The 25,733-nt window shown below is 37.7% G+C and overlaps 1 protein-coding gene across 1 annotated transcript in view; it reads right to left on the bottom strand.

The window, feature by feature from the left end:
• Positions 1 to 4,814: 4,814 nt before the first annotated feature.
• The window catches only part of BMAL2 (basic helix-loop-helix ARNT like 2), a 104,067-nt gene continuing 83,148 nt past the window's right edge, over positions 4,815 to 25,733 (bottom strand). Inside the window, 8 exon segments of the mRNA XM_082419739.1 lie at positions 4,815 to 9,055; positions 11,049 to 11,157; positions 12,604 to 12,682; positions 15,482 to 15,590; positions 17,143 to 17,201; positions 18,622 to 18,772; positions 18,929 to 19,035; positions 19,517 to 19,757. Coding sequence (XP_082275865.1) covers positions 8,919 to 9,055; positions 11,049 to 11,157; positions 12,604 to 12,682; positions 15,482 to 15,590; positions 17,143 to 17,201; positions 18,622 to 18,772; positions 18,929 to 19,035; positions 19,517 to 19,757 — 992 coding nt within the window. The 3' untranslated portion in view covers positions 4,815 to 8,918.

Consider the following 25,733-nt stretch of genomic DNA (forward strand, 5'->3'; position numbering starts at 1 on the left):
CTGTTAGTATTTGATTTATGTATTTGGGTGCTCCTCTATTGGGTGCTTATATGTTGATGAGTGTAATATGCTCTTCTTATATTTATCCTTCTATCATTATATAGTGTCCTTATTTATCTTTCTTTATGGCCTTTGTTTTAATGTCTATTTTGTCTGATATGAGTATCGCAACCCCTGCTTTCTTGTCATTTCTGTTTATGTGAAATAGCTTTTTCCATCCCCTCACTTTCAATCTATGTGTGTCCTTTGCCCTAAAGTGGGACTATTGTAGGCAGCATATTGTAGGCTCTTGTTTTTTTATCCAATCTGCCACTTCTTCTTTTGATTGGAGCATTTACTCCATTGACATTTAAGGTAATTATTGATAGATATGTATTCATTGACATTTTAAACCTTGTTTTCCAGTTGATTCTGCATTTCTTCTTTATTCCTTTCTTTTCCTTTTTGTTTTTCCCTTTGTGGTTTGATGAGTTCCTTTTATATTATGCTCGTGTTCTCTTCTTTTTGGCTATTGTGAATCTATTGTATGTTTTTGATTTGTGGTTATCCCGTTTTTCAAGTATGTTAACCCCTTCCTATATCTACTTGCTTTAGACTGATATTCATACAGGCTCAAACACATTCTAGAAGAAAAAAACCCTACATTTTCTTACTCTCCTCCTCCATATTTTATTATTTTCATGTCCTCTTTTACATCTTCATGTTTATCCTTTTGCTGTTCATTGTGGTTATTATTACCTCACAAAATTTTTTTTGATTTTTTAAATCTGTATACTGGCTTATTTAAGTGATTTACTTTCCAATTGTGATTTTCTCTTTCCTATAGCTTCTTGCTTCTTTTCCATTGAGAAGACCTTTCAATATTTCTTTTCGGATAGGTTTAGCATTGCTGTATCCTTTTAGTTTTTGCTTATCTGAGAAATTCTTTATCTCTACTTCGATTCTAAATGATAATCTTGCTGGGTAGAGTATACTAGGTTGCAAATTTTTCCCTTTCAGGACTTTGAATATATCTTGCCACTCCCTTCTGGCCTGCAACGTTTCTGTAGAGAAATCAGCTGATAGCCTTATGGGGGTTCCCTTGTAATTCTTTGTTTTTCTCTTGCTGCCTCTAGAATCCTCTCTATCTTTAACTTTTGCCGTTTTTATTATAATATGTCTTGGTGTAGGTCTGTTTGGGTTCATCTTGTTTGGGATCTTCTGTGCTTCCTGTACCTGGATATCTGTTTTCTGTTTTAGGTTTGGGAAGTTTTCAGCCATAATTTCTTCAAATACATTTTTGGTCCCCTTTTCTCTTTCTTCTCCTTCTGGAATTCCTATTATGCATAGATTGGCACACTTTATATTATCCCACAGGTCTCTTATATTGCTTTCATTTTTCTTTTCATTTGGCTTTCTGTCTGCTGTTCTGGTTGGGTGATTTCTATTATTCTATCTTCCAGATCACTTATTTGTTATGCATTGTTCAATCTGCTATTCATTGCCTTTAGCTCAGTTTTTATCGTAGCAAATTAGTTTTCTAATTTTTCTTGGCTCCTCTTATAGTTTCTAGTTCCTTTTTATAGCAATCTGCATTTCTATCAGTAGCCTTTCTTAGTTCCTTCAGTATTTTCATTCTCTCATTTTTGAACTTGGTAACTATCTGTCAGACTGAAGAGGTCTGTTTCATTGTTTGTTCTTTCAGGGGAGTTCTTTTGATCTTTTAACTGGGAGTGGTTCCTTTGCTTCCTCATTTTACTTATATTTCTCTTACTCTGTGAGTTCAGGAGAAACGATTATCTACTGTGGTCTTGGAGGGCTATTTTTATGTGGGAGTGTCCCTGTGTAGCCTGCATGGGTTTAACATTTTTAGTGCGGGGGTTGTTTTTAGTATGAATGCCTGCCACCTCTTTCCTCAGTGTGTCCTAGCCATTATCCCCTTGATAGGGGGTGTGACTGGTGTTGTGGTGACCAGAGCCTGCCCTGGATGTTGAGCGGGTCCTCCTCTTTGCTCTGTGGTTGTCACAGCACTGTCAGGGGCAGGGTCTGTTCCCTAATGGTTGGAGTAGAAGCTGCCAGATCCGTTTTTGAGCTGCATTTCTGAGCTGCAGAGTGAGGTAGGTGGGATCGTATTCCTCCGTCAGAGCTGTCCACCAGTGAGTGTGCTCTGTTGTGTCACTTTTCACCTGTTGTGTCACTTTTCACCTGTTGCGTGGGCTCACAAAGTACACTGTTGTTGGCATCGCCCTTGGCCCTGCCTCAACTGTGGGAATGCTGGCAATTGACCCTAGTGTCCCTCAGGCATTGTTTTCACAAGGCCACCAGCACAGATCCATTATGTCAGGTCCCGGACTGCAGTAATCGTGTATCTGGACCCGCCGTGGGAGCTAATGAGGCAGCTCAGACCCTCGCCTCACCCAGCCCCCACCTGTATGTGCCCATAAAGCTCATGGTTGATAAGGCCTGACCCATCCCAGTCACAGGAGCCCCTGTTGTCTGCTCAGATGTCCTGCAGGCACTGAGTTTACAAAGCTGGTGCAGAGGTTTAAATTCATGGTTCATACAGCCATGGGGAGATATTTCAGCCCTGCTTCTTAACTCACACGGCCCCTGGGGCTCAGCTATGATTTCATCCCCGCCTCTGCATGTGGGCAACCTGCTGGTACCTGCTCCTGGAGCCCACTGAGGCAGTGGCTGGGGGGCAGAGAAAGAGGCTGCTAAGGCGGGCGGGCCCACCTCTCCCTTTGTGTGCCACTTAGCCTGGGCTTCTTCCGTGTACACCCCTGTTTGCAGCCGCACCACGCTCCAGCCCCACTCAGGCTGTCTCCATGCAGCCAACCCCAGTCTTCTCCCTGGGTCTGTCCCCTAAACCCCGAGTTTCAGCACCCAGCCCCAGCCTGTACTAGCAGACGTGCGTCTTGGGCTGTGGCACGCAGAGCTGTGGCAAGGACCATCTGTGCAGGTCTCTGCTCTGCCTGCCACAAACCGGTTGTTGCGCTCTCCATGGAGCCTCTAAAGCTCCCTTTCTGTCCTGGCTGATGTCCCTGGGAATTCCCAGGGTGTGGGAACCTTTCCTCCCTTCCAGGGGCACAGGTCCTCTTCTGCTTCCCTTTTTTTTTTCCCCTTTCATCCTACCCAGTTATGTGCAGATCTTTCTTGTCCTTTCAGGTGTCTGAGATCTTTTGCTAGCGTTCAGTAAGTATTCTGGAGAATTGTTCCATATGTAGTTGTATTTCTGATATATTTGTGGGAGGAGGTGAGTTCCACGTTGTTCTACTCCCCATCTTGATTGGATCCCACTTTTCTGTATTTCTGAATTTTCGATAATGAATATAAAGTTCCTTTATAATCAGAAAACTAAAAACAAAATATGCTGCTACCGTTATTACAAAGAAATAGAATAGTATCCTTTCTATTGCAAATATTACGAATTTGATTATCTTACATATAATCTGATATGTATCCATCCCCCCCCCCAAATATTTCAGGCCCTATGTCTTTCTTGATCTTTGTTAAATGAAATAATAGAATACTATGGATTCCCACAAATAACTGAACAATCAGGTAATTGTTTGCTATTGCTCTAGATGTTGATTCTGATAGATGGGAAGCCTTTTGGGTTACTGCACACTCAACCAAGTATTAAATGAGATTTCCAAGAGTTCACTTAAGTTACAAGTTTACATAATCTAGGCTTCTAATTTTAGTGTTTTTTAACAAATATTTTATCGCAAAAATTATTTTGATGTCTTTACCCCCAAGGTAACATGCAACAGATTTCTTCCTGGATAGGAGTAAATGTGGGAAATACTGCCTGTCAGCCTAGTGCTAGGACTGCCTAAGAAAGTGTAAATTCAATGCCGGAAACACATAGGGAGACAAGGATTTAACAACCCTTTATTGTCTCTCTCAACACACACCTTAGGCGATGGACAGAGCCCTCCAAAGTGACTAGTGGCTGGGTATCAAACAAAAGAGGTAGCCAAGGCTTAAAAACATGTGATGTAACTTGCTATTCCTTGCCATGACCCACCCTCCAAAAAAAAAAAAAAAAACCCCAAAAACAACCACCTAAAACAAACTATGAAAGACTTGAGGCTCACATAACCTAAACACACAATTCTAGGAAATCATCAGCTCTCAAGAATTACAAGCTTTCCATTGTCTCTTCTGCCTACATCCCCATTCCTTCCTCTGGCCCTAGGCTGTCAGGCAGTTTGCTATTTTTGATCTGATTTCCCTTTCAAGGATGCCTTTAAACCCAGATTTAGTCATGGAACCAAAGCCTGGCCATCTGTATATTTCAGCCTGTTGACCACAGAAAAAAGTCCATGTGAACCAAGTTGAACCAGAGGCTTAATCAATGGACATTTCTGTGTGAATTACTAGGAAACAGAGAAGCTCTCTTTCCATTGTAATTGTCAGGTATAAGGATAATTTGTGCTTGGAGCTTCTGAGCATCAGTATGGAGAAGAAGGTCCACTAGAGGATAACACCCGCTTACAGGAAAGCAAAGCTGAGAGTTGGAAAGAGGGAGAGGCAGGGAAGGGGGAGGAGTCAAGTCAGGGAGACAGACAGTGCTAATGACATCAGATGTGACATGAGCAGCAGGAAACCTTTAATGGATTAAGCCACTGACGCTTCAGAGTTGTGACAGCAGTTAGTACACCCTGATGAACACACACCAAAATGTACAAAGTAATATATACCTCCCTTCCCAGTGGTCTTAGAACACTGGATCTTCTACCCATTCTGTGTTTCCACTTTAGATGATAGTTAAGGACACACTTTTTGGAGGAAGTTTAAAATGTTAAATAAAAACTCCAAACTAGTAATTATTATAAAATATAGTTTAATTTCACTCTTCATTATTTACCACAAAATTTTAAAAATACCAACATACAGACAAGAGCAAGTGAAATGGAAAAGAGCTTAAAAACTGTATAAAAGACAAACCTAAACTCAAGACTATGAGCAGTGACACACACACTAAACACTCCCAAATGAGTTCAGAAAGCATATTCTAGGTTGGATGGGTTTTCTTTCTAAAGTCAGCTTTTACTGGAGCCACACCTGGAGAGGTCTCTAAACCAACATTCTTATTTTATGTGGAAGGGATCTTCCCAGACTTCTCTTAAAAAGCATTTCTTACAAAACAGGGGCAGACTTATTCTAGGCACAAAAGTCATAAATGCCTGTCCTAGGCCCCATGGAACTTGGAAAAATTAATCTAATGAAAGCAAAGCCCCACAGGAATGGGAAAGTGACACCTAGTGGCCACGCAGCAGGTTTTCTCTATGGCTTCTGATCATTGTAGACGTCAGGGCTGCTGTGCCCACAATACTATGCTTGGCAAATCTGAATCTCTAATTCCAGAGCCCAACAATGACCTACCTGAGTGGTGGATTCCTCTTTACAGCAGGATCTGAAACTGGACCCACTAAACATGGTCTGATACCTAGAGAGTTGCTATTTTATATACCTGTGTCCTAGACTCTATGGAGATTTGTCAAAGATTATGACGACCAATGAATATAGCCTTTTCCCATTATGACACTGTAATTAGATACTTTTCTTTAATTCCATTTATTTACCAAAAGTCTATTCTGTATCTTCTTGTTTGTCTTTGTGCTTATCAATGGATTTCCAAATTTAGTGACTACCATAGGGTGTCAACATATACCTCAAGTTTTGTTTGATTTCAGGCTAATAAAATGTCTAACATTTTCAAGTTTACTCATTTCAAAAAAGTTTTAAGTTTGATACATCGATAGAGGTTCACAGTTATTTGCACTGAATCGAGGATCAATAAATGTCCTTTAAACCATAGCATTTAGAGGTAAATATCATACTTATAACCTTTGGTCTGCTTAAATAATATCCACTTAATAAAATGTTCTAGAGCAGGGCCATAGAATGGAAATATAATGTGTGCTACATGTGTAATTTTAAACGTTCTAGTAGCCACATTAGGACGGTAAGAAAATAAAATTAACTTTAATGTTTAATTTGGTATATCCAAAATATTATTTGAACTGTAATCAATACAAAACTGTTAATGTGATATTTTATATTCCCTTTTTTCATACTAAGCCTTTGAAATCTGGTATGCACTTTACATTCATAGCGCATCTCAATATGTATTAGCCATGTTTCAAGTACTCAGTAGCCACATGTGGCCGTGGCTATCATACTAGACAGCATATGTCTAGCATCGGGCTAATGCTCGAGTCCTGTGGGTCAGAATCACAGAATTAGAACTGGAAGTAAATGGAGAGATCAAACCTCTTTTTACAAATAAGGAAACTGAGGTACAGAGAGTTTAAATGACTTGCTTGAGGTCACACAGATAAACTGAGGTTGAGTGGGCTCTCCTGATTCCAGCATGCCTCCCACTCCACTACATCATTGTAGGTAATTTTTAGAATTAAAAAAAAATAGAGTATTCTTTTTAGGATGTTTTCATTAAACTTGTAGATACTTTTCACCAAAACGTAAGAAATTAATTGGTAGGAGAAAAAAGTAATATAGTATAAAGCATAAAAATATGTCGTTCCCAGTAGCAATCAAATATAAATAGAATGCATTTTGAAGAAAGCACTGAACTTAGAGCTACAGTACCATACAATGCATGGACTGGATCCTGGGTCCAGGGCAAAAGATAAATATCAGAGTGGGCTACTAAAGGATCAAAGCCTTCAATTGGCCTTTCCATCCATAAGTCTATGGGATAACCTCTCCTCTTGCAAAGAGAGCGAATTGTTACTGTGCAAGCAGCAATGGCCAGCCTCTAGAAAGTCTGCCTCTCAGATCCCTGCATCATGAAGTTCTGCCCCACCTGCCTTGGAGGTCATGCAGCCACAGTGACCTATCCTGCTACCACTAGTTTAGGCTGACTCTGCAGGTCTAGCCCGACCTGCAATGGTCCAGATCCCTAAAGTGTCACATTTATAGGCAGGCCTCTCTGACTTAGAGGACAGATGTGATCCTTCACGCTTCTTCAGACTTAACTGTCATGCTTAGGCCACTACAAACCAATATATCCCCCATCTTGTGAGGGTTTTTTTGGCTTATTCTAAACCTAAATGTCTCCCAAGTCCTCAAATGCCAGAACCAGGAATGGTGCTGACCCTCTGACATTGCTGGAACATTGCATCGGCTCAAGACAATAGGCCAATACATCCCTGCCCACACAGCCACTGCAAATGTCAAACGTGAAGGAACATTTGATTTTGGTTGTTGCCTGTTGCTATGTTTGCCATTAACATGTCTGAAAGTTCTAATCTATTACTTACAGCTTACGGAAATATGCGAGGTCAAAAGAATGCTTTGTTTTTGTGGGGCTCTGAGGGAAATCTGCTGGAGATGTACAGCACCACATAGAAAAGGAAAACTGGATTTGGTCCCTACATCTGAGCCTCAGAGTCTCCCCATTAGTTTCCCAGACTATCATTACTTTCCCTTGTGGGAGACAAAAGAGAATATATGGGAACACACGTAGTAAACTAGAAAGAGCTATTAAAACCATAGGTATTATGGAAGTATGATCTTCAAAAAGGTAGCTATACATACAGTATTTTATTTTTGGTTTTTTTGGGGTTTTTTTTTTTGGCCGCGCTGCACTGCTTGAGGGATCTTAGCTCCCCGACCAGGGATCAAACCCATGTCCCCTGCAGTGGAAGCGTGGAGTCCTAACCACTGGACTGCCAGGGAAGTCCCTACATACAGTATTTTAAATATCCTTAATTCTTGCCCTCAATTTGAGCTACCTCTGAATTAATTACTGGTTTAAAAAATGCTCTCGATTTTTAATTATAGCTAGAAAATTGGTTTTTAAATTCTGTCTCGTTGCCTCATGGTTTGAAAAACACGCTTATAATTACCTTTGGTTACAGGCAATAGTAACTGTAATTGCCTAATAATTTAAAAAGCCAACAACTGTTCCTAGGTCAGTTAACTAATCATTTAACCAGTGAGACTACTGCTTTCTCAAATGTGTATAAAGAAACTGGTTTATACACATTAAACATTAAAAGACATATGAACTTAATTGTGACATTACACAAGGCGTTGACTCTGCCTGGGCCTGTTTCTTCCTCTAAGACTAATCCTAAAGTTTGCTAAAAACCTTTTCAGCATCAAAACCCTGTTCTATCTGTAATAAGAATCTTGAGTGGTTATATTAAGACTAAATCTTATAGGCAAAGGTTAACCACCACCAAGCTGTAGGGCCCAAGATCTTTCCTTTTCTGTAAGGAAAGCTGAAACTCTCTCAGCTTTTTTTTTTTTCTTTTCTGAGTTTTAAATAAGAAATCATCTCACTTAAAATCCATCTCAAAGTGCTCAACTGAGCATAACTGTCGTGGCTCTGTGCTTGCCCAAGTCTACAAAGACTGAATACAGTATTCATTGTGATTACCGCTACAAATTGCACTGTCCCTTTAAATGTTCAAGTACTCATCATTTTCTTAAAGTGGATAAGCCCTATCTTCAATTAAGGAAATACACAAGGAATGGAAATGTTCCAGATTACACAAATCTTCTATTATAAATCAGTTATAAATGAAGCTCAGATACAAGGAAGATGTCAACACATTGAGTTCCCCAAACTCAAAACAACTGCATCAAAAAATAAAAACAAAACCAAAACAAGATACATGTGGTATCCTTGGTTAGAAAGACTTTAGCAAAAATATAGCAACTAGTGGGTTTTAAGCTATGTCAATGACTAAAGCGGTCTATAGAAAATTTTGAGAATTTGAAGGGAAACATCACATTTCCCTATACCCCTGTGAAAGTCAGGAGCAAATCTATAAAAACTGGTCAACCACGAATAGGAATAAAAGATAAAAACATATCAGTACAGTACAGAAGAATATATAGTCTTTTGTAAGCGGAATGCTTCAAAACGTTTCTCATGTTGAGTTAAAAATCAAATGCTAGAGTGTCCAGTGGATGTCACTGAAGTCCCCAGGGTCTCCCAGTCCCCCCTCTGCTTCTAAGTAATTCATGAAGGCAGCCATGGCTGTGTCGTCATTGTCACAGAGGGCATCAAAATCCAGCTGGGCACCTTCTCCTATTGAATTAAAATACAGGCTTATGTAAGTACATTTGGAGGTTAAAAAATGAGTTATCATCAAAAATGGCAAAGCAAGGCTAGGATACCATACAATGTATTACTGAAGGCAAAGTATACGTCTTAAATTGCAGAAGCCTGATACATTTTTAAATGGGTCGCCTATTTTTATAACAATCTGCTGTCAGATAACTTGAGCTTCACTCATTTGATGCACATCAGTGAGTTAGTCTACGAGCTTTCTAATAGAAAATAAAAGCTAAGAGGTACAGACTCCCAGACAGTTGGAAGCTAGGGGTTGGGGTTTATTCATGTGTGTATATAGAGCCTTGAAGAAGAAATTTAACTTTAATCTGCCTTGTGAAAATACTCTGCTTGTTTAACCCCCAAATGAGAAGGCTGAGACAAAAGCATCTTCCCCCAAATTTGAAAGACTCTTATAAAAGTGGGTGCATCCCCAGATTTTTGATTGAAAAAGGAAATGAGGAGGAACCATGGAAATGAGATTTAAATCAGAGATAAGGAAGAGGTTCTAGAAATTCAGGGTTAAAACACAGCTGCAGATTAATCGAAGTTTTCTAGGTATCTTTCAAAGTACAATAGAACTTGAGATGATTAACATGTGGCTCTGTGTGAAGCTGATGTCCAGGTTCCTTCAAGTCCTTTGATTCTCTTTAACATACATTTTCAGGAGATCAGAGTCAGTTATGGGGGGGTATAAAATTGTGTCATTTCAGTTTTCTTCATTTGGACTTTGCATAAACATAGTTAAAATGAATAATTACATCTTAAACATTTTATGATTGGTATCTTTAAAAATTCTTTTTCTTGAGAATGGACATTTTCCCCTAAATACAAGAGCTTTAGTTTTATTGAAATTGTGTGTTTTAATAATACCCATAACTGATTCAGTGGATAATCAAATTTTCAATGACAGGTCCATTAAGTAGCGTACACTTAAAAATTAACAGCATGATTACTGTGTTTATGATTTTGAATGAAAAACTCTTAGTTATTTTTATTGAAGTATAAAAAATATGTTACAATGTGTTAGTTTCTGGTATACAGCAAAGTGATTCAGTTTTATACATATATATTTTATATGTATAAAACTGAATCATTATATATAAAATATATATGTATTCTTTTTCAGATTCTTTTCCATTATAGTTTATTACAATATATTGAATATAGTTCCCTGTGCTATACAGTAGGACCTTATTGTTCATCTATTATATATATAGTAGTTTGTATCTGCTAATCCCAAACGCCTAATTTATCCCTCCCCGCCTTTTCCCCTTTGGTAACCATACGTTTGTTTTCCATGTCTGTGAGTCTATCTATCTCTGTTTTGTAAATAAGTTCATTTGTATCATTTTTTTAGATTCCACATATAAGTCATATGATATTTGCCTTTCTCTGTCTGACTTACTTTACTCAGTATGATAATCTCTAGGTCCATCCATGTTGCTGCAAATGGCATTATTTCATTCTTTTTTATGGGTGAGTAATATTCCATTGTGTATATAAACCACATCTTCTTTTTCCATTCATCTGTCAGTGGACATTTAGGTTGCTTCTATGTCTTGGTTATTGTAAATAGTGCTGCTATGCACATTGGGGTGCAAGTATCTTTCTGAATTAGTCTTCTCCAAATATATGTCCAGGAGTGGGATTGCTGGATCATATGGTAGCTCTATCTTTAGTGTGTTAAGGAACCTCCGTACTGTTTGCCATAGTGGCTGCACCAACTTACATTCCCACCAACAGTGTAGGAGGGTTCCCTTTTCTCCCCACCCTCTCCTGCATTTATTATTTGTAGACTTTTTGATGATGACCATTCTGACCGGGGTGAGGTGATACCTCATTGTAGTTTTGGGGAAAATCTTAAAGTTGTTTGCATCTCTAGAAATTTCCTAAGCCTGAAAATAGAGTGATTAAGAAAGAGTTTTTGGAAAACCAAAATGGCAGGCAGTTGCCAAAGAAAACTTACCAAGGAGTGGTTCGTGACTCTGGGGAGTAGCAGCGCTTTGGTTTTGCTTTGTAGCCTGTGGCTCCCCTATTTCAGAAGGACTTAGTGTAGTCAGCTCCTTATCTGACATCTGTAAAGAGAGAATAATAAATAGAAAGTTTCCTATTTGAATGAAATAAAGACCTCTTAGCAGTTTTCAGATGCGGGCATTCTGGCAATGCCACCACTGCCATCAACAACGTGGCAGCTCACACTTCGTAGTCTGTGCTAAGTACTCCACAAGCATCATCTCGTTTCAGGTTACACATGTCGTGAGGTCAGGCATCTGAGGCCAAAAGAGACTAATAGCTTGCCCAAAGTGTGGGAGCCATGATTCTAACCCAAGTCTACCTGACTTCAAAGCCCCCGCATTATTCATAACCGTAACTGAATTACATACATAAGGAAAAGTTTTTGATTAAAAATGAAAAGCTATTTCAGTTTTTTAAAAATGATGATAAAACAGTATCTCATATGAAACTACAACGGGAAATACTGCTTTGGAGTAGGGAATGGATTAAACCAGAGACTTTTACCAAAATGTTATCATACTGTTAAATAGTCACAGGCCAAACAATCTAATGTTCATGTAGCTCATCAAAAGAAGAAATCATCTACCTATATTGTCTTATTCAGTTGATGAACTTTGCCATAGAATGCCTACATAACGTACACTACTTAGAGATTCTTGTGTGTTACAAGGACTTAAATCCCTGTTTCTGGCATATTGTCTGGCACAAAATGGGTACCCAATAAACATTTGCTGAATGTATGAGTAAAACTGGCAAATACTAGATCAAAAGCCTGTATTAATATAAAAAGATATTTTCAAGTTCCCTTTTGTCGCTGGTCAGATTTAATTTCTCTTTTCTCCTATATTCTTATACCACTTGGTTCATATACCTACTTTAGAGCCTTTTGTTGTCTGGGACGCATCAGAACTGCATATGGGCCTTCCACATTTTCAGCACTATGTTCAGTCATTTTTGTATATGCAACAATGCACTGCAAATAGCTAGTATTTGTTCAATTGAATTAAATAGTAAGTAGTACTTAATTTGTAGCTTATATTATTTAAACATCTTTCCAGACCCTAAGGAGTATATTTAATCCATGGAATCGAATCTATTAAAATAACAATAATAGCTACCATTTATTGAGCACACGTTGTGTCCCAGGCACTGTGAAGTTTTTGTTTCTTTGTGTATTAAATCATTTAATTCACACACCACTCCAAGAGACTGGTGCTATTATTAATCCCTTTTTTACAAATGAGGAAGTTGAGGTGCACAGTTTAAATAACATGCAGGAGGTTACCCAGCAGGAAGTGTCTGAATCACAACTTGGACCCAGATAGTATGGTCCCAAGTGACTTCACTCTTAACCAATATTCTACATTGCCTCTTAAAAACTCTGAGCTAAGTAGAAAGGGTTCATTTTTTACAGGATGGCCTCTTTTCTCAAAAGAAATAATCAACAAGGAGCAATGTTATTGTTCATTTATTTCATGAATATTATCACTTACAATGGTACTTACATTCCTGCAGTTTATAGTGTGAGTATCTTTCAATAAATCTGTTGGGCTTGAATCATCAAGGGATGAAGAAGACTGTAACCTTCAAAAAGTGACACATAAAACATTTTATGTGTCTGTTTATATATATTTTAGAAAATTTTCTCCTCTGAATATATAATCTACTGATAAAAATACAGGGAGGAACATAAGACTGAATATCACGACAGTTTTCATAATCAGACTGACTGACTTGTTCAGTGCCAGACTTACTTTTGACTATGGAGTGCTGAAAACACTATAGTAAATAGAAACAAACTTAGGTGAAAGCTCTTAAGTAAATCATGTTACCTGTCTTAATACAGCACGTGGTAAAGTAATGGAATAACAACATGGTTCAAAATAGGCATTCAGTTCCTTATCAGGATACTGAAAAGCAGAACTAAGAATAAAGAAAGATTTCCTAATATCCTGCAACCTTTTTTTTAAAGTGGAAAATGCGTCATATTTTTAATATAATAGGTCATCCCCAGGTCCAAAATCAATGAAACACATAAAGACAAAAACATAATCATATGCTTTGATCATAAACCTCTTCAAGACTTAATATGTAAAACTGACAGTGTCATACAATACACTACTAAATGCTCAATTATGTGAAACATAATGGCATAAACATAACTTTATGTCCTTTTGTATTCCCAAGAAGGCAACTGACAAGAAAGTACAGAGGGAGAAATTAAAACAGAAGAATGAAATGAATTAGGTAGGAAACACAGATGAAAAGATCAGTGACATGTCTTAGAGATTTTTCACAATGTAATGTATATAGCTTGGCTGGCTTCCCATCTGTGGTTCATGGTTTAAAATCACCATCTGCTCAATTAGCTTTTGTTTAAAGATGAAAACTATCTGCCCCCACATGCACATCACTACCAGATTAATCTTCTGAAATATGGCTTTCTTCGTATTAGTCACTGGGCAGAAACTTGCTATTTAAGTCCCTCCACTACTTGACTTCACCTTAGTTAAAAGTCCCTTTAACCAAGTTAAAACTCAGTTGCTCAGCAACCTGATTCTTCTCTCAGTGAATCTCCTTGATGTTTGCTGAAACCACCATGCTTTCTCCCGCTCACCTCCATACATTGGCTGAGGTGCCTCCATATATAAATGCTCTCCCCACTGTGTCCTGCAGCTGCACCCAGCTAGCAACTTTGGCTCAATTTCCACTTCCTTACGAAGCCCTTCCAGCATATACAGTCAAATGATTTTCAACAAGGGTGCCAACACCATTCAGTTGGGGAAGGGACAGTCTTTTCAGTAAATGCTGTGAGAAAACTGAATATCCACATGCAAAGGAAGTTGGATTCTAACCCTACTCAGGGTAATGTTTTGGTCGAACTTTGTCCTACTTAGTACGAGTATTTACAATTCACTCCAGAAATACAGTTTAAGCTTTTATTATGGAAAACTTAGATATAAAAATAGACAATATAATGAAATCTCATATACCGACCAAACAGCTTCAATAATTATTCTTTCCTAATCTTGTTAAATGTATTTAACCTGAACTCATACTTCCCCTCTCCTCCCAGACATTTCACCATTTAATCTGTAAATACTTCTCACTGCAGAAATACTGATTTAATTGATTATGGGGTGCTGTCCATGATATAACAGTTCTCTGTGGGTATTACACATATCTCTTAAAAAAAATTGAATTCCAAAACATTGCCTTTCTAAAATCCAGAAAAATTCTGAGTTCAAAACCTATCTGGTCTAAAGGGTTTTAGAAGAGCAATTATGGGCCTGTATATACACACATTCACATATATCCACACATATCTTTCTTTTTTCTTATACAAGTGAGTTATTATACATGCTATTTTTTTGTTCTATTCCTGTGCTTTTTTCTATTAAACAGATAAAGCTCTTGCCATATTAGCATAAACAGAGCTACCTAATATTTAACTGTTGCAGAGTATGCCATTGTATGGATATACCATAATAAGTTATGGTTATGGTAAAGATTTAAATATTTAAATCACTACTTAAACAGTGTAGCAAGAAACAGTCTTGCTCATGGGTCTCTGCACAGTTGTGTAAGAATATTTGTTCCTGGGGTAGAGTTGCTGAGTCTAAGATCATATACACTTATATTTTTGATGGGTGTAGTCAAATTGTGCTTCAAAGAGCTTGCACTAGTTTATATTACCATGGACAGTTTAAGAGGGACTGTTTCCTCAGACTCTCACTAGTATTACCAAACTTTCAAATCTTTGACAATCTCCTAAATGAAAAAAGGTATGTCATTATTGTTTAATTTTGTATATATATAATTTTAACTGTGAGTGGGGTTGAGCAATTTTCAAAGTTTCTTGGCCATTTGCACTTTTATTTTCTATTTATGTCCACTCTCTAAATTTTTTGTTATTGACTTATTTAAATAACTCCTTTAATAACTTTATTCTTTATTCTACACAAAAAGTTTAATATGTATAAAATTATACAAAGTTTAATATAAAATTCAAAAACTTTATTCTTTATACTACAAATCTCTCATGTATTAAGATAATGAGTACATTTTATCATATGAAGTACATTTTCTGTGTATAATTTGTCTTTTAACTTTGCTAATTATAATGGTTATAGTTATGTTTAAGTTTTGAGTTTTTATACAATTAAATTTATCCATTTTTTTCTTAATGAATTCTGGATTTTGTGTGATGTTTAGAAAGGACTTTCCAAACTATGTTGCTACTGTAAAGGTGATCTTCTCTTCCATTATATTATTGAACTGGTTATTGTTTGCATATAGGAAACCTATTGATTTTTTAATATTGGTTTTGTAAATATGATGATAATTTTACTTGTGAAAGTATTTGCAGCAATAAAACATTACCTTTGTAAGTCCAGAAGTTCACTTGCAATATCTGTTCCAATACTACCAGCACCAAGTACCGTTCCCGTAGACATTCCAGGCACACTAATGCAAGACTGTCTAGAGGATCCTAAATAATAACAGAAGGAAAGATTCAATGGAGGGCTTTAAAAAATATAAAACTTTGGTCAATATCTTTCTTTCAATTCAAATATATTTCCTATTTCCCTCTTTAAAAGTAATAAACCAGCTGTATCCTAAAATGTTAGAAATATTCATGCTTACATTACAAACATAACTCATGATGGTTTAAGATGCTTATGCAGAGTGATGTGAGTCAAATATGTGGAAAGTCATTGAGGGTTCAATCATGACCTGTAACCTTTGAGTACATACAGTTCCCACTTTAACCTCCACACTAAAGCCAGAGCAATACCACTTTTTATCTTTTATTGAAGTATAGTTGATTTATAATATTGTTAGTTTCATGTGTACAGCAAAATGATTCAGTTATATATATGTATGTATATATATTCTTTTTCAGATTCTCTTCCATTATAGGTTATTACAAGATATTGAATATAGTTCCCTGTGCTATATGGGAAATCCCTGTTGTTTATTTTATATGTAGTAGTGTATATCTGTTAATCCCATATTCCTAATTTATCCCTCTCTCCCCCATTTCCCCTTTGGTAACCATAAGTTTGTTTTCTACGTCTGTGAGTCTGTTTCTGTTTTGTAAATAAGTTCATTTGTATTACTTTTTCAGATTCCATATGTAAGTGATATCACACAATATTTGCCTTTCTCTTAAGTGACTTACTTCACTTAGTATAATCATCTCTATGTCTATCCATGTTTCTGCAAATTGCAATATTTCATTCTTTTTTATGGCTGAATACTACTTTATTTTAAATATTTCCTAATATTTTAATTTTTCTTTACACAAATAATATATTAAAATATTCCTGTGGTAAAGAACTAAGATAGGGCTTCCCTGGTGGTGCAGTGGTTGAGAGTCTGCCTGCCAATGCAGGGGACATGGGTTCGAGCCCTGGTCTGGGAGGATCCCACATGCCGCGGAGCAACTGGGCCCATGAGCCACAATTACTGAGCCTGCGCGTCTGGAGCCTGTGCTCCACAACAAGAGAGGCCGCGATAGTGAGAGGCCCGCGCACCGTGATGAAGAGTGGCCCCCACTTGCCACAACTAGAGAAAGCTCTCGCACAGAAACGAAGACCCAACACAGCCATAAATAAATAAATAAATAAATTTAAAAATGGTCTACATCAAAAAAATCTTAAAAGAAAAAAAAAAAAGAAGAACTAAGATAACTCCCCCTTAGTGATTTTCATTAATTTGACCAACAGATATTTGAGTGCCTTAATATATAAGGAACTATGCCAGCTGCTGGGGATGATAATGAGTAAAACACCATTCCCACTCTTGAAGAACTCACAGGCTAGCGGTGAGCCAGTTGAGTGAACGAATAATTGCAATACAGTGTAAGATTATAACAAGTGTGACCAAAGTACTGTGGGAATTCTGAGGAGGATAACTCAACCCACTGAAATCTTTCTGATTTCACCTTGAAATTTTTCCCCTCTCCAAGACAGAAAAAGATGGTAACTTAATAATAACAGTCTTAGTAATAAGTCTCCATCACCTAAAACTAAGCTTACCTTCTGATGATTGAGAGCTGCAAGGAAGCAATGATGTTTCTCCAGTATCACTATGTCCCCTAGAATTAAGAAACACCATAGGTGATTTTTTTTTTAAGGTGAAGGAAAATGTTAAAGCAACTACATTAAGCTCTGTGTATTTGAATTATCAGTTCTTGACCTATTTGTGTTTTATATACATATTGTTAATGTCACCACCAGAGACGGAGGTATTGATGTGCTAAGTACCAGGGCTTTTGCCAGATGTCACATTACCCTGTAATGTACATGTTTCCAAAGATACAAACTCTCAGCTCATATTCTAATGATAAGGAGACAAGAATTATTGGGAGGAATAATAGAATTATTGGGATGGGTAATTAGTACCTGCTGGATGTACTAAGAATTGGGGGGCTCTTTTTTTAAACTAAATATTGTACATAAGGAAATCGAATTGGTTTGATAAAACCTTATAGCAATTTTAAAGAGAAACATAGAAAAATAATACTTAGAACAAGGCCATGCTAGCATATTGAGCAAATCAGGAAAAGCTGGCTCTTCCTTCAGGCTGACACAGCCATAGACCAGGGCTTGGAAGGCAGTGAACGGGCTGGATTTCTGCTTATCCCTCAGCCAAGTACTCCTACACAAGCATATGCGCTCCCAAGGCTCAGAAGATGGACATGCAAAAATGATGTGGAGGGCAAAACAGTTTCTTACCATTTTAAACAGTTTAAAGCCAGATCCACATAGTTTTTTGGAAGGACAAAGCAAGGCCATGAAGGGTACGAAACAATTGCCTGAATAAATGCATTTACTGTCACATTTTATACTAAGCCAAAAGGAATTTTTTATAAAAGAGCAAACTTTTAGCTTAATTCTGATAACTAATGCCAATGAACAGTGAATGAATTACTCAAAATATATACTCAAGTTCCAAAGCCAGAGGATCACATAGGGTTTTTTTTTAAATTGAAGTATAGTTGATTTACAATGATTCAGGGGTACAGCAAAGTGATTAATATACATATACATATATATATATACACACATATTCTTTTTCAGTTTCTTTTCCACTATAGGTTATTACAAGATATTGAATATAGTTCTCTGTGCTATATAGTAGGTCCTTGTTGCTTATCTATTTTATATATAATACTGTGTATCTGTTAAGCCCCAATTCTCGATTTATACCCCCCTTCCTCTTTGGCAACCATAAGTTTGTTTTCTATGTGAGCCTATTTCTGTTGTGTAAATAAATTCACTTGTATCATTCTTTAGATTCTACATATAAGTGATACCATATGATATTTGTCTTTCTCTGTCTGACTTAGTAGGATAATCTCTAGGTCCATCTATGTTGCTGCAAATGGCATTATACTCAAGTTATAAAGCCAGAGGATCAAACAGTTTTAATGATTTAGCAAGATGAAAAGAGGGAAGCAAAGATACTCATTTGAAATCAGTATAAAGGTCTTAACAACATAAAAAATTACTTACAAAACTAAAGTGTTGACAGACACAATATATTCCAGTTCTTTGGTCCAAGGATTTGTGAAACTAAACCACTGGCTTTTTAAAGTTACGAAAGAGCCATCTTTTGCTCTGAATTTGTATGAATCTGTAAATATTTTCTCTTTACTCTGCAGAACTTAACAAGAAAAGATAATAATCAGCATAACAGTCTACCACTATATAAATCAATCCCTTAAGGATTAATTCAAGGTTCAGATTTCACAGGAATGAAAAATTAAGAGTTGAAGTTGTAATTAAAAAGTACCAAAAGATGATCCCACTCAATGCATACCTGCTTTGTGCTTGTCAGTCAAATTACTATGGTCATCTTGATGAAAATATTCATAACAAGAAGTTCCCAAAAGTTCCTGAGGCAGATATCCTAAAATTGCTGTTGCCCTGGTTTTAAAATTAAAAATAAAGTTCAGAATTGGTGAATGTATCCCCTTCCAGAATACTGTTGGTCCATACATGGTCAGGATAGTAGAGAAGTAGACCGTGGGGATGAGTAACCCATTTGCTTCACTGGGCTCCTTTGGCTGCCCTAGACCCAGATTAGAGCTGCAAAGCAGAATGGTCACCCAGGCACCAGGCTACTCCAGAGGCCACCTACCCAATCCAGGGTATGCTATTCCTACCATTCACCAATAAAATTGTGGCCATAGACCATGCCCAGTTTCTGCACCATTGGCTAAGAAATATTTCAAGTTTACAATTTGGCTTGAACCAAGTTACTGATATATCCATATCCTTATTTCATTTAAACTTTATTTCCTGTTCTAAAGCCTTAAAAAAAAATCCAGCCGTGCTACTAAGCCACATCTTTAGTAGCCTTAAATATCCCATTTAACTCTAATCATTATGGCACATAAATGTTTACCTTTGATCAACATAGACAAATTGTCCATTCACTGCAAAACGGGTAATAAATTCAGTTGGTTTCACTTTAATCTCTCCACTGTTCTGTGGGACAATATATGGATGTAATCTTCCAATGGCAACAAGGCAGGTAAAATTACTACTGTCTTTCTTATTGTCCGTTTCTTCTTCCATTCCAACAATATTTGGAGGCCAGTTTCTCAAGTAACCAGTGCAGTGGATAGTACAGAATTTTCTATGATCTAATTCAAAGGTTTAAAAAAAAAAAAAAAGCATTTGTCAACTATATCACAATAAAACTAAAAAAAAAAGATAAAAATTTAAAAAGCATTTGAACCATTATGAATTCTTAAATTTGTTACACTGACATTTATAATAGTTAGAATTGTGCTATGAAATAGTCTTTAAATATGCTAAATATGAAAAGGGAATAGGATTGCATTAAAAAGAAATCATCAATCATGTTTACTTAACAACTTCATTCCTAATGGGTTATTTTTCTCAAGAACTAAACTATACGTACTACATCAAAATGATTGCTTTAATTAAGGTTTAAATAGGTCTATAGTTATTTCGTTATTTCCAAGTTAATTTTTTAAATTACAATACTTTATGTGTTAGAAAAAGTTAAACTTCATGCTCCCTTGCTCTCAGCTACAGAAGTATTGTTTTCAGCTTATTTAAATTTTGGTATATTATAATTTATATTCATAAATTTAAAGGATACATGGATATATTCATAAATTTCTTATGTAAGCACTTATAATGGCTAATAGATACATATGATTATAATAGATTATAGAGACATTTCAGAGAACATTTAGAGAAATTTATAATAAAATGTATAAAACTAAAATTTGACTCAAATTTCACTTTTCAAAAAAATCTTAAGCAATTAACTCATAAGAAAAAGCTCATCAAACAGATCCAACCAGAAAAATAAAAAGTTGAAAATAATCCATATATTCAAATAACAGGAAATGCTTAAGAAAACAATGACAGTATAAAAGATAGGCAGTATACAGATTATGGCAATCTACAAAAAAGTAACTTAAAGGTTAAAAAGGGGGTGGTAAAGCTGATAAAAATTACTTCAAGGGCTTCCCTGGTGGCGCAGTGGTTGAGAGTCTGCCTGCTAATGCAGGGGACACGGGTTCGGGCCCTGGTCTGGGAGGATCCCACATGCCGCGGAGTGGCTGGGCCCGTGAGCCACAATTGCTGAGCCTGCGCGTCTGGAGCCTGTGCTCCGCAACGGGAGAGGCCGCGACGGTGAGAGGCCCGCGCACCGCGATGAAGAGTGGCCCCCGCTTGCCGCAACTGGAGAAAGCCCTCGCACAGAAAAAAAAAAAAAAACAAAAAAAAAAAAAACGAAGACCCAACACAGCCAAAAATAAAATAAATAAATAAATTAATTTAAAAAAAAAATTACTTCAAACAGTTGCTTGTGATAAGATTTAGAAAAGACCAGAACAGTCATTGTTTTAAGTCGGCACCTTTTGCTAAGACTGTTATTACAAATCTTTAAAAAAAAAAATTTTTTTTTTAATGGAAGATGGTATGGGCTGTCTTATAAGATAGCAACTAATAGTAATAGCAAAGGTGTAAAGAACACTTTATGTGCCATGCTCTGTTTTAAGTTCGCTAAATGAATAATTCATTTATTCTTCTTAGTAGTCCTATGAGAGGTTCTAATGTCATCCCCATTATCTCAGGAAACTGAGAGTTACTGCCAGGGTCACAGCAGGGAAGGGTGGAGCTGAGGGTTTACATCCAGACAGGCTGGCTCCAGAACTCCCTCTGTGAACCGCTACTGTGGTGCTATTTGATGGTAGTGAGTGCCTGTCATAGAAGGTGTTCAGACAGGAGTTGCCTGAGTGATGGAGGGGGAGGACTACAAAAAGGTGTTCCAGTCAGAGGGAACAGCCAGTGCAAACAAGAGTCAAGAACGAGCAGTCAGAAGCGGCTGAAGCATAGGCTGTGATGGGGAAGTGGCAGCATAAAGCAGGGAACAGATAGTTTAGCTCTTGTAAGCCACGCATAGAACCTTGCATTCAACACCCAACAGACATCATCCCCTCCATGGCCCACAGACACCTTAAATTACATGTCATTATCTCTTCCAACCCCAAACCAAACCTTTATCACTTATTCCGTATCCTGCTTAATGACACCACAATCAACCCAGGTAGTTAAATGAGAAACCTGGGCTCTTGCTTTCACCTCACCCAACATCCAAGATATCTTAAAGGAATTAAAAATTGGGATAAGTGTAATACAAGGTTTTCATTCATATTAACAAAATTAGATGGCAGTCAAAAATAAAAAGGCGTACATCTGTGACAACATGGGTGGACCCTGAGTATATTATGTTGAGTGACATACGTCAGACGGAGAAAGACAAATACTGTGTGATTTCACTTATATTTAGAATATAAAAAACAAACAAACAAAAAACAAAATAAATGAACAAACCAAACCAAACAAAAACAAACACACAGATACAGAGAACAGAGTGGTTGTCACCAGAGGGGTACGGGAGAAGGAGAGTGGGGGTAGAGGGGAGGGCAAAATGAGTAAAGGGGAATCAACCATATGGTGGTGGATGGAAACTAAACTTTTGGTGGTGAGCATACTACAGGGTATACAGAAGTAGAAATATAATGTTGTACACATGAAACTTATATAATGTTATAAACAAAAGTTACTTCAATAAAAAAATAAATTAACTTTAAAAAAGGCTTATAAACTGAGTTTAGCATTTCTGATGATGCTTGCAAATTTACAAATGATACTGACTAAAAATATTCTACTCAACGGAAAATATAGACTGAAAAATGTTTTACATTTATATATGGAATCTCATCACACAGAACTTAGCCTCTTTAATTCTTCTCTAACAACAGGGTTACTAACAATTTCCAACTCAATCTGTCCCTCAATTCTCACCTTGAACATTTATTCAGTTGGCAAATTTCTAGCTGGGATTGTGTAATTCCATCCACTGATGGAATTTGACCCATTTAATCAATTATTTAAAGTTAAAAAAAATCCTATTAAAAAATCCTCCTGGGGATTGCTTCAAGATGGCGGAGTAGAAGGACGTGCTCTCACTCCCTCTTGTGAGAACACCAGAATCACAACTAACTGCTGAACAGTCATCGACAGGAAGACACTGGAACTCACCAAAAAAGATACCCCACATCCAAAGACAAAGGAGAAGCCACAGTGAGATGGTAGGAGGGGAGCAATCACAATAAAATCAAATCCCATAACTGCTGGGTGGGTGACTCACAAGCAGGAGAACACTTATACCACAGAAGTCCACCCACTGGAGTGAAGGTTCTGAGCCCCACATCAGGCTCCCCAACCTGGGAGGAGGAGGAATTCCTAGAGAATCAGACTTTGAAGGCTAGCGGGATTTGATGGCAGGACTTCGACAGGACTGGGGGAAACAGAGACTCCACTCTTGGAGGGCACACACAAAGTAGTGTGTGCATCGGGACCCAGGGAAAGGAGCAGTGACCCGAGAGGAGGCTGAACCAGACCTACCTGGTAGTGTTGGAGGGTCTCCTGCAGAGGCGGGGGGTGGCTCTGTCTCACGGTGAGGACAAGGACACTGGCAGCAGAAGTTCTGGGAAGTACTCCTTGGCGTGAGCCCTCCCAGAGTCCGCCATTAGTCCCACCAAAGAGCCCGGGTAGGCTCCAGTATTGGGTTGCCTCAGGCCAAACAACCAGCAGGGAGGGAACCCAGCCCCACCCATCAGCAGTCAAGCAGATTAAAGTTTAACTGAGATCTGCCCACCAGAACAACAGCCAGCTCTACCAACCACCAGTCCCTCCCATCAGGAAACTTGCACAAGCCTCTTAGATAGCCTCATCCACCAGAGAGCAGACGGCAGAAGCAAGAAGAACTACAGTCCTGCAGCCTGTGGAACAAAAACCATATTCACAGAAAGACAGACAAGATGAAAAGGCAGAGGGCTATGTACCACATGAAGGAACAAGATAAAACACCAGAAAAACAACTAAATGAAGTGGAGATAGGCAACCTTCCAGAAAAACAATTCAGAATAATGATAGTGAACATGATCCAGGACCTCGGAAAAAGAATGGAGGCAAAGATCAAGAAGATGCAAGAAATGTCTAGGGGCTTCCCTGGTGGCGCAGTGGTTAAGAATCCACCTGCCAAGGCAGGGGACACAGGTTCGAGCCCTGGTCCGGGAAGATCCCACATGCCGCGGAGCACCTAAGCCTGTGTGCCACAACTACTGAGCCTGCGCACTAGAGCCTGAAGCCACAACTACTGAGCCCACGTGCTGCAACTACTGAAGCCCGCGTGCCTAGAGCCCGTGCTCCACAACAAGAGAAGCCACCGCATTGAGAAGCCTGCACGCCGCAATTAAGAATAGCCCAGCTCGATGCAACTAGAGAAAGCCCGTACACAGCAACGAAGACCCAACGCAGCCAAAAATAAATACATAAACTAAATTTGTAATAATAATTAAAAAAAAAGAAATGTTTAACAAAGACCTAGAAGAATTAAAGAACAAACAAACAGAGATGAACAATAAAATAACTGAAATGAAAAATACACTAGAAGGAGTCAATAGCAGAATAACTGAGGCAGAAGAATGGGTAAGTGACCTGGAAGACAGAATGGTGGAATTCACTGCTGCCGAACAGAATAAAGAAAAAAGAATGAAAAGAAATGAAGACAGCCTAAGAGACCTCTGGGACAACATTAAACGCAACAACATTCGCATTATAGGGGTCCAAGAAGGAGAAGAGAGAGAGAAAGGACCCGAGGAAATATTTGAAGAGATTATAGTCGAAAACCTCCCTAACATGGGAAAGGAAATAGCCACCCAAATCCAGGAAGTGCAGCGAGTCCCACACAGGATAAATGCAAGGAGAAACACGCTGCAACACAGTAATCAAATCGGCAAAAGTTAAAGAAAAAGAAAAATTATTGAAAGCAGCAAGGGAAAAATGACAAAAAACATACAAGGGAACTCCCATAAGGTTAACAGCTGATTTCTCAGCAGAAACTCTACAAGTCAGAAGGGAGTGGCATGATATACTTAAAGTGATGAAAGGGAAGAACCTACAACCAAGATTACTCTACCGGGCAAGGATCTCATTCAGATTCAATGGAGAAATCAAAAGCTTTACAGACAAGCAAAAACTAAGAGAATTCAGCACCACCAAACCAGCTCTAAAACAAATGCTAAAGGAACTTCCCTAAGTGGGAAACACAAGAGAAGAAAAGGACCTACAAAAACAAAGCCAAAACAATTAAGAAAATGGTCATAGGAACATACATATCGATAATTACCTTAAACGTGAATGGATTAAAAGCTCCAACCAAAAGACATAGGCTTGCTGAATGGATACAAAAACAAGACCCATATATATGCTGTCTACAAGAGACCCACTTCAGACCTAGGGACACATTCAGACTGAAAGTGAGGGCATGGAAAAAGATATTCCATGCAAATGGAAATCAAAAGAAAGCTGGAGTAGCTATACTCATATCAGATAAAATAGACTTTAAAATAAAGAATGTTACAAGAGACAAGGAAGGACACAACATAATGATCAAGGGATCAATCCAAGAGGAAGATATAACAATTATAATTATATATGCACCCAACATAGGAGCACCTCAATGCATAAGGCAACTGCTAACAGCTATAAAAGAGGAAATCGACAGTAACACAATAATAGTGGGGGACTTTAACACCTCACTTACAGCAATGGACAGATCATCCAAAATGAAAATAAATAAGGAAACAGAAGCTTTAAATGACACAATAGACCAGATAGATTTAATTGGTATTTATAGGACATTCCATCCAAAAACAGCAGATTACACTTTCTTCTCAAGTGCTGATGGAACATTCCACAGGATAGATCACATCTTGGGTCACAAATCAAGCCTCAGTAAATTTAAGAAAATTGAAGTCATACAAGCATCTTTTCTGACCACAATGCTATGAGATTAGAAATCAATTACAGGGAAAAAAACATAAACAACACAAACACATGGAGGCTAAACAATACGTTACTAAATAACCAAGAGATCACTGAAGAAATCAAAGAGGAAATCAAAAAATCCCTAGAGACAAATGACAATGAAAACACGATGATCCAAAACCGATGGGATGTGGCAAAAGCAGTTCTAAGAGGGAAGTTTATAGCAATAAAACCCTACCTCA

The sequence above is a fragment of the Balaenoptera physalus genome, assembly GCF_965194825.1.
Source record: "Balaenoptera physalus genome assembly, chromosome: 13".
NCBI classification, from domain to species: Eukaryota; Metazoa; Chordata; class Mammalia; order Artiodactyla; family Balaenopteridae; genus Balaenoptera; species Balaenoptera physalus.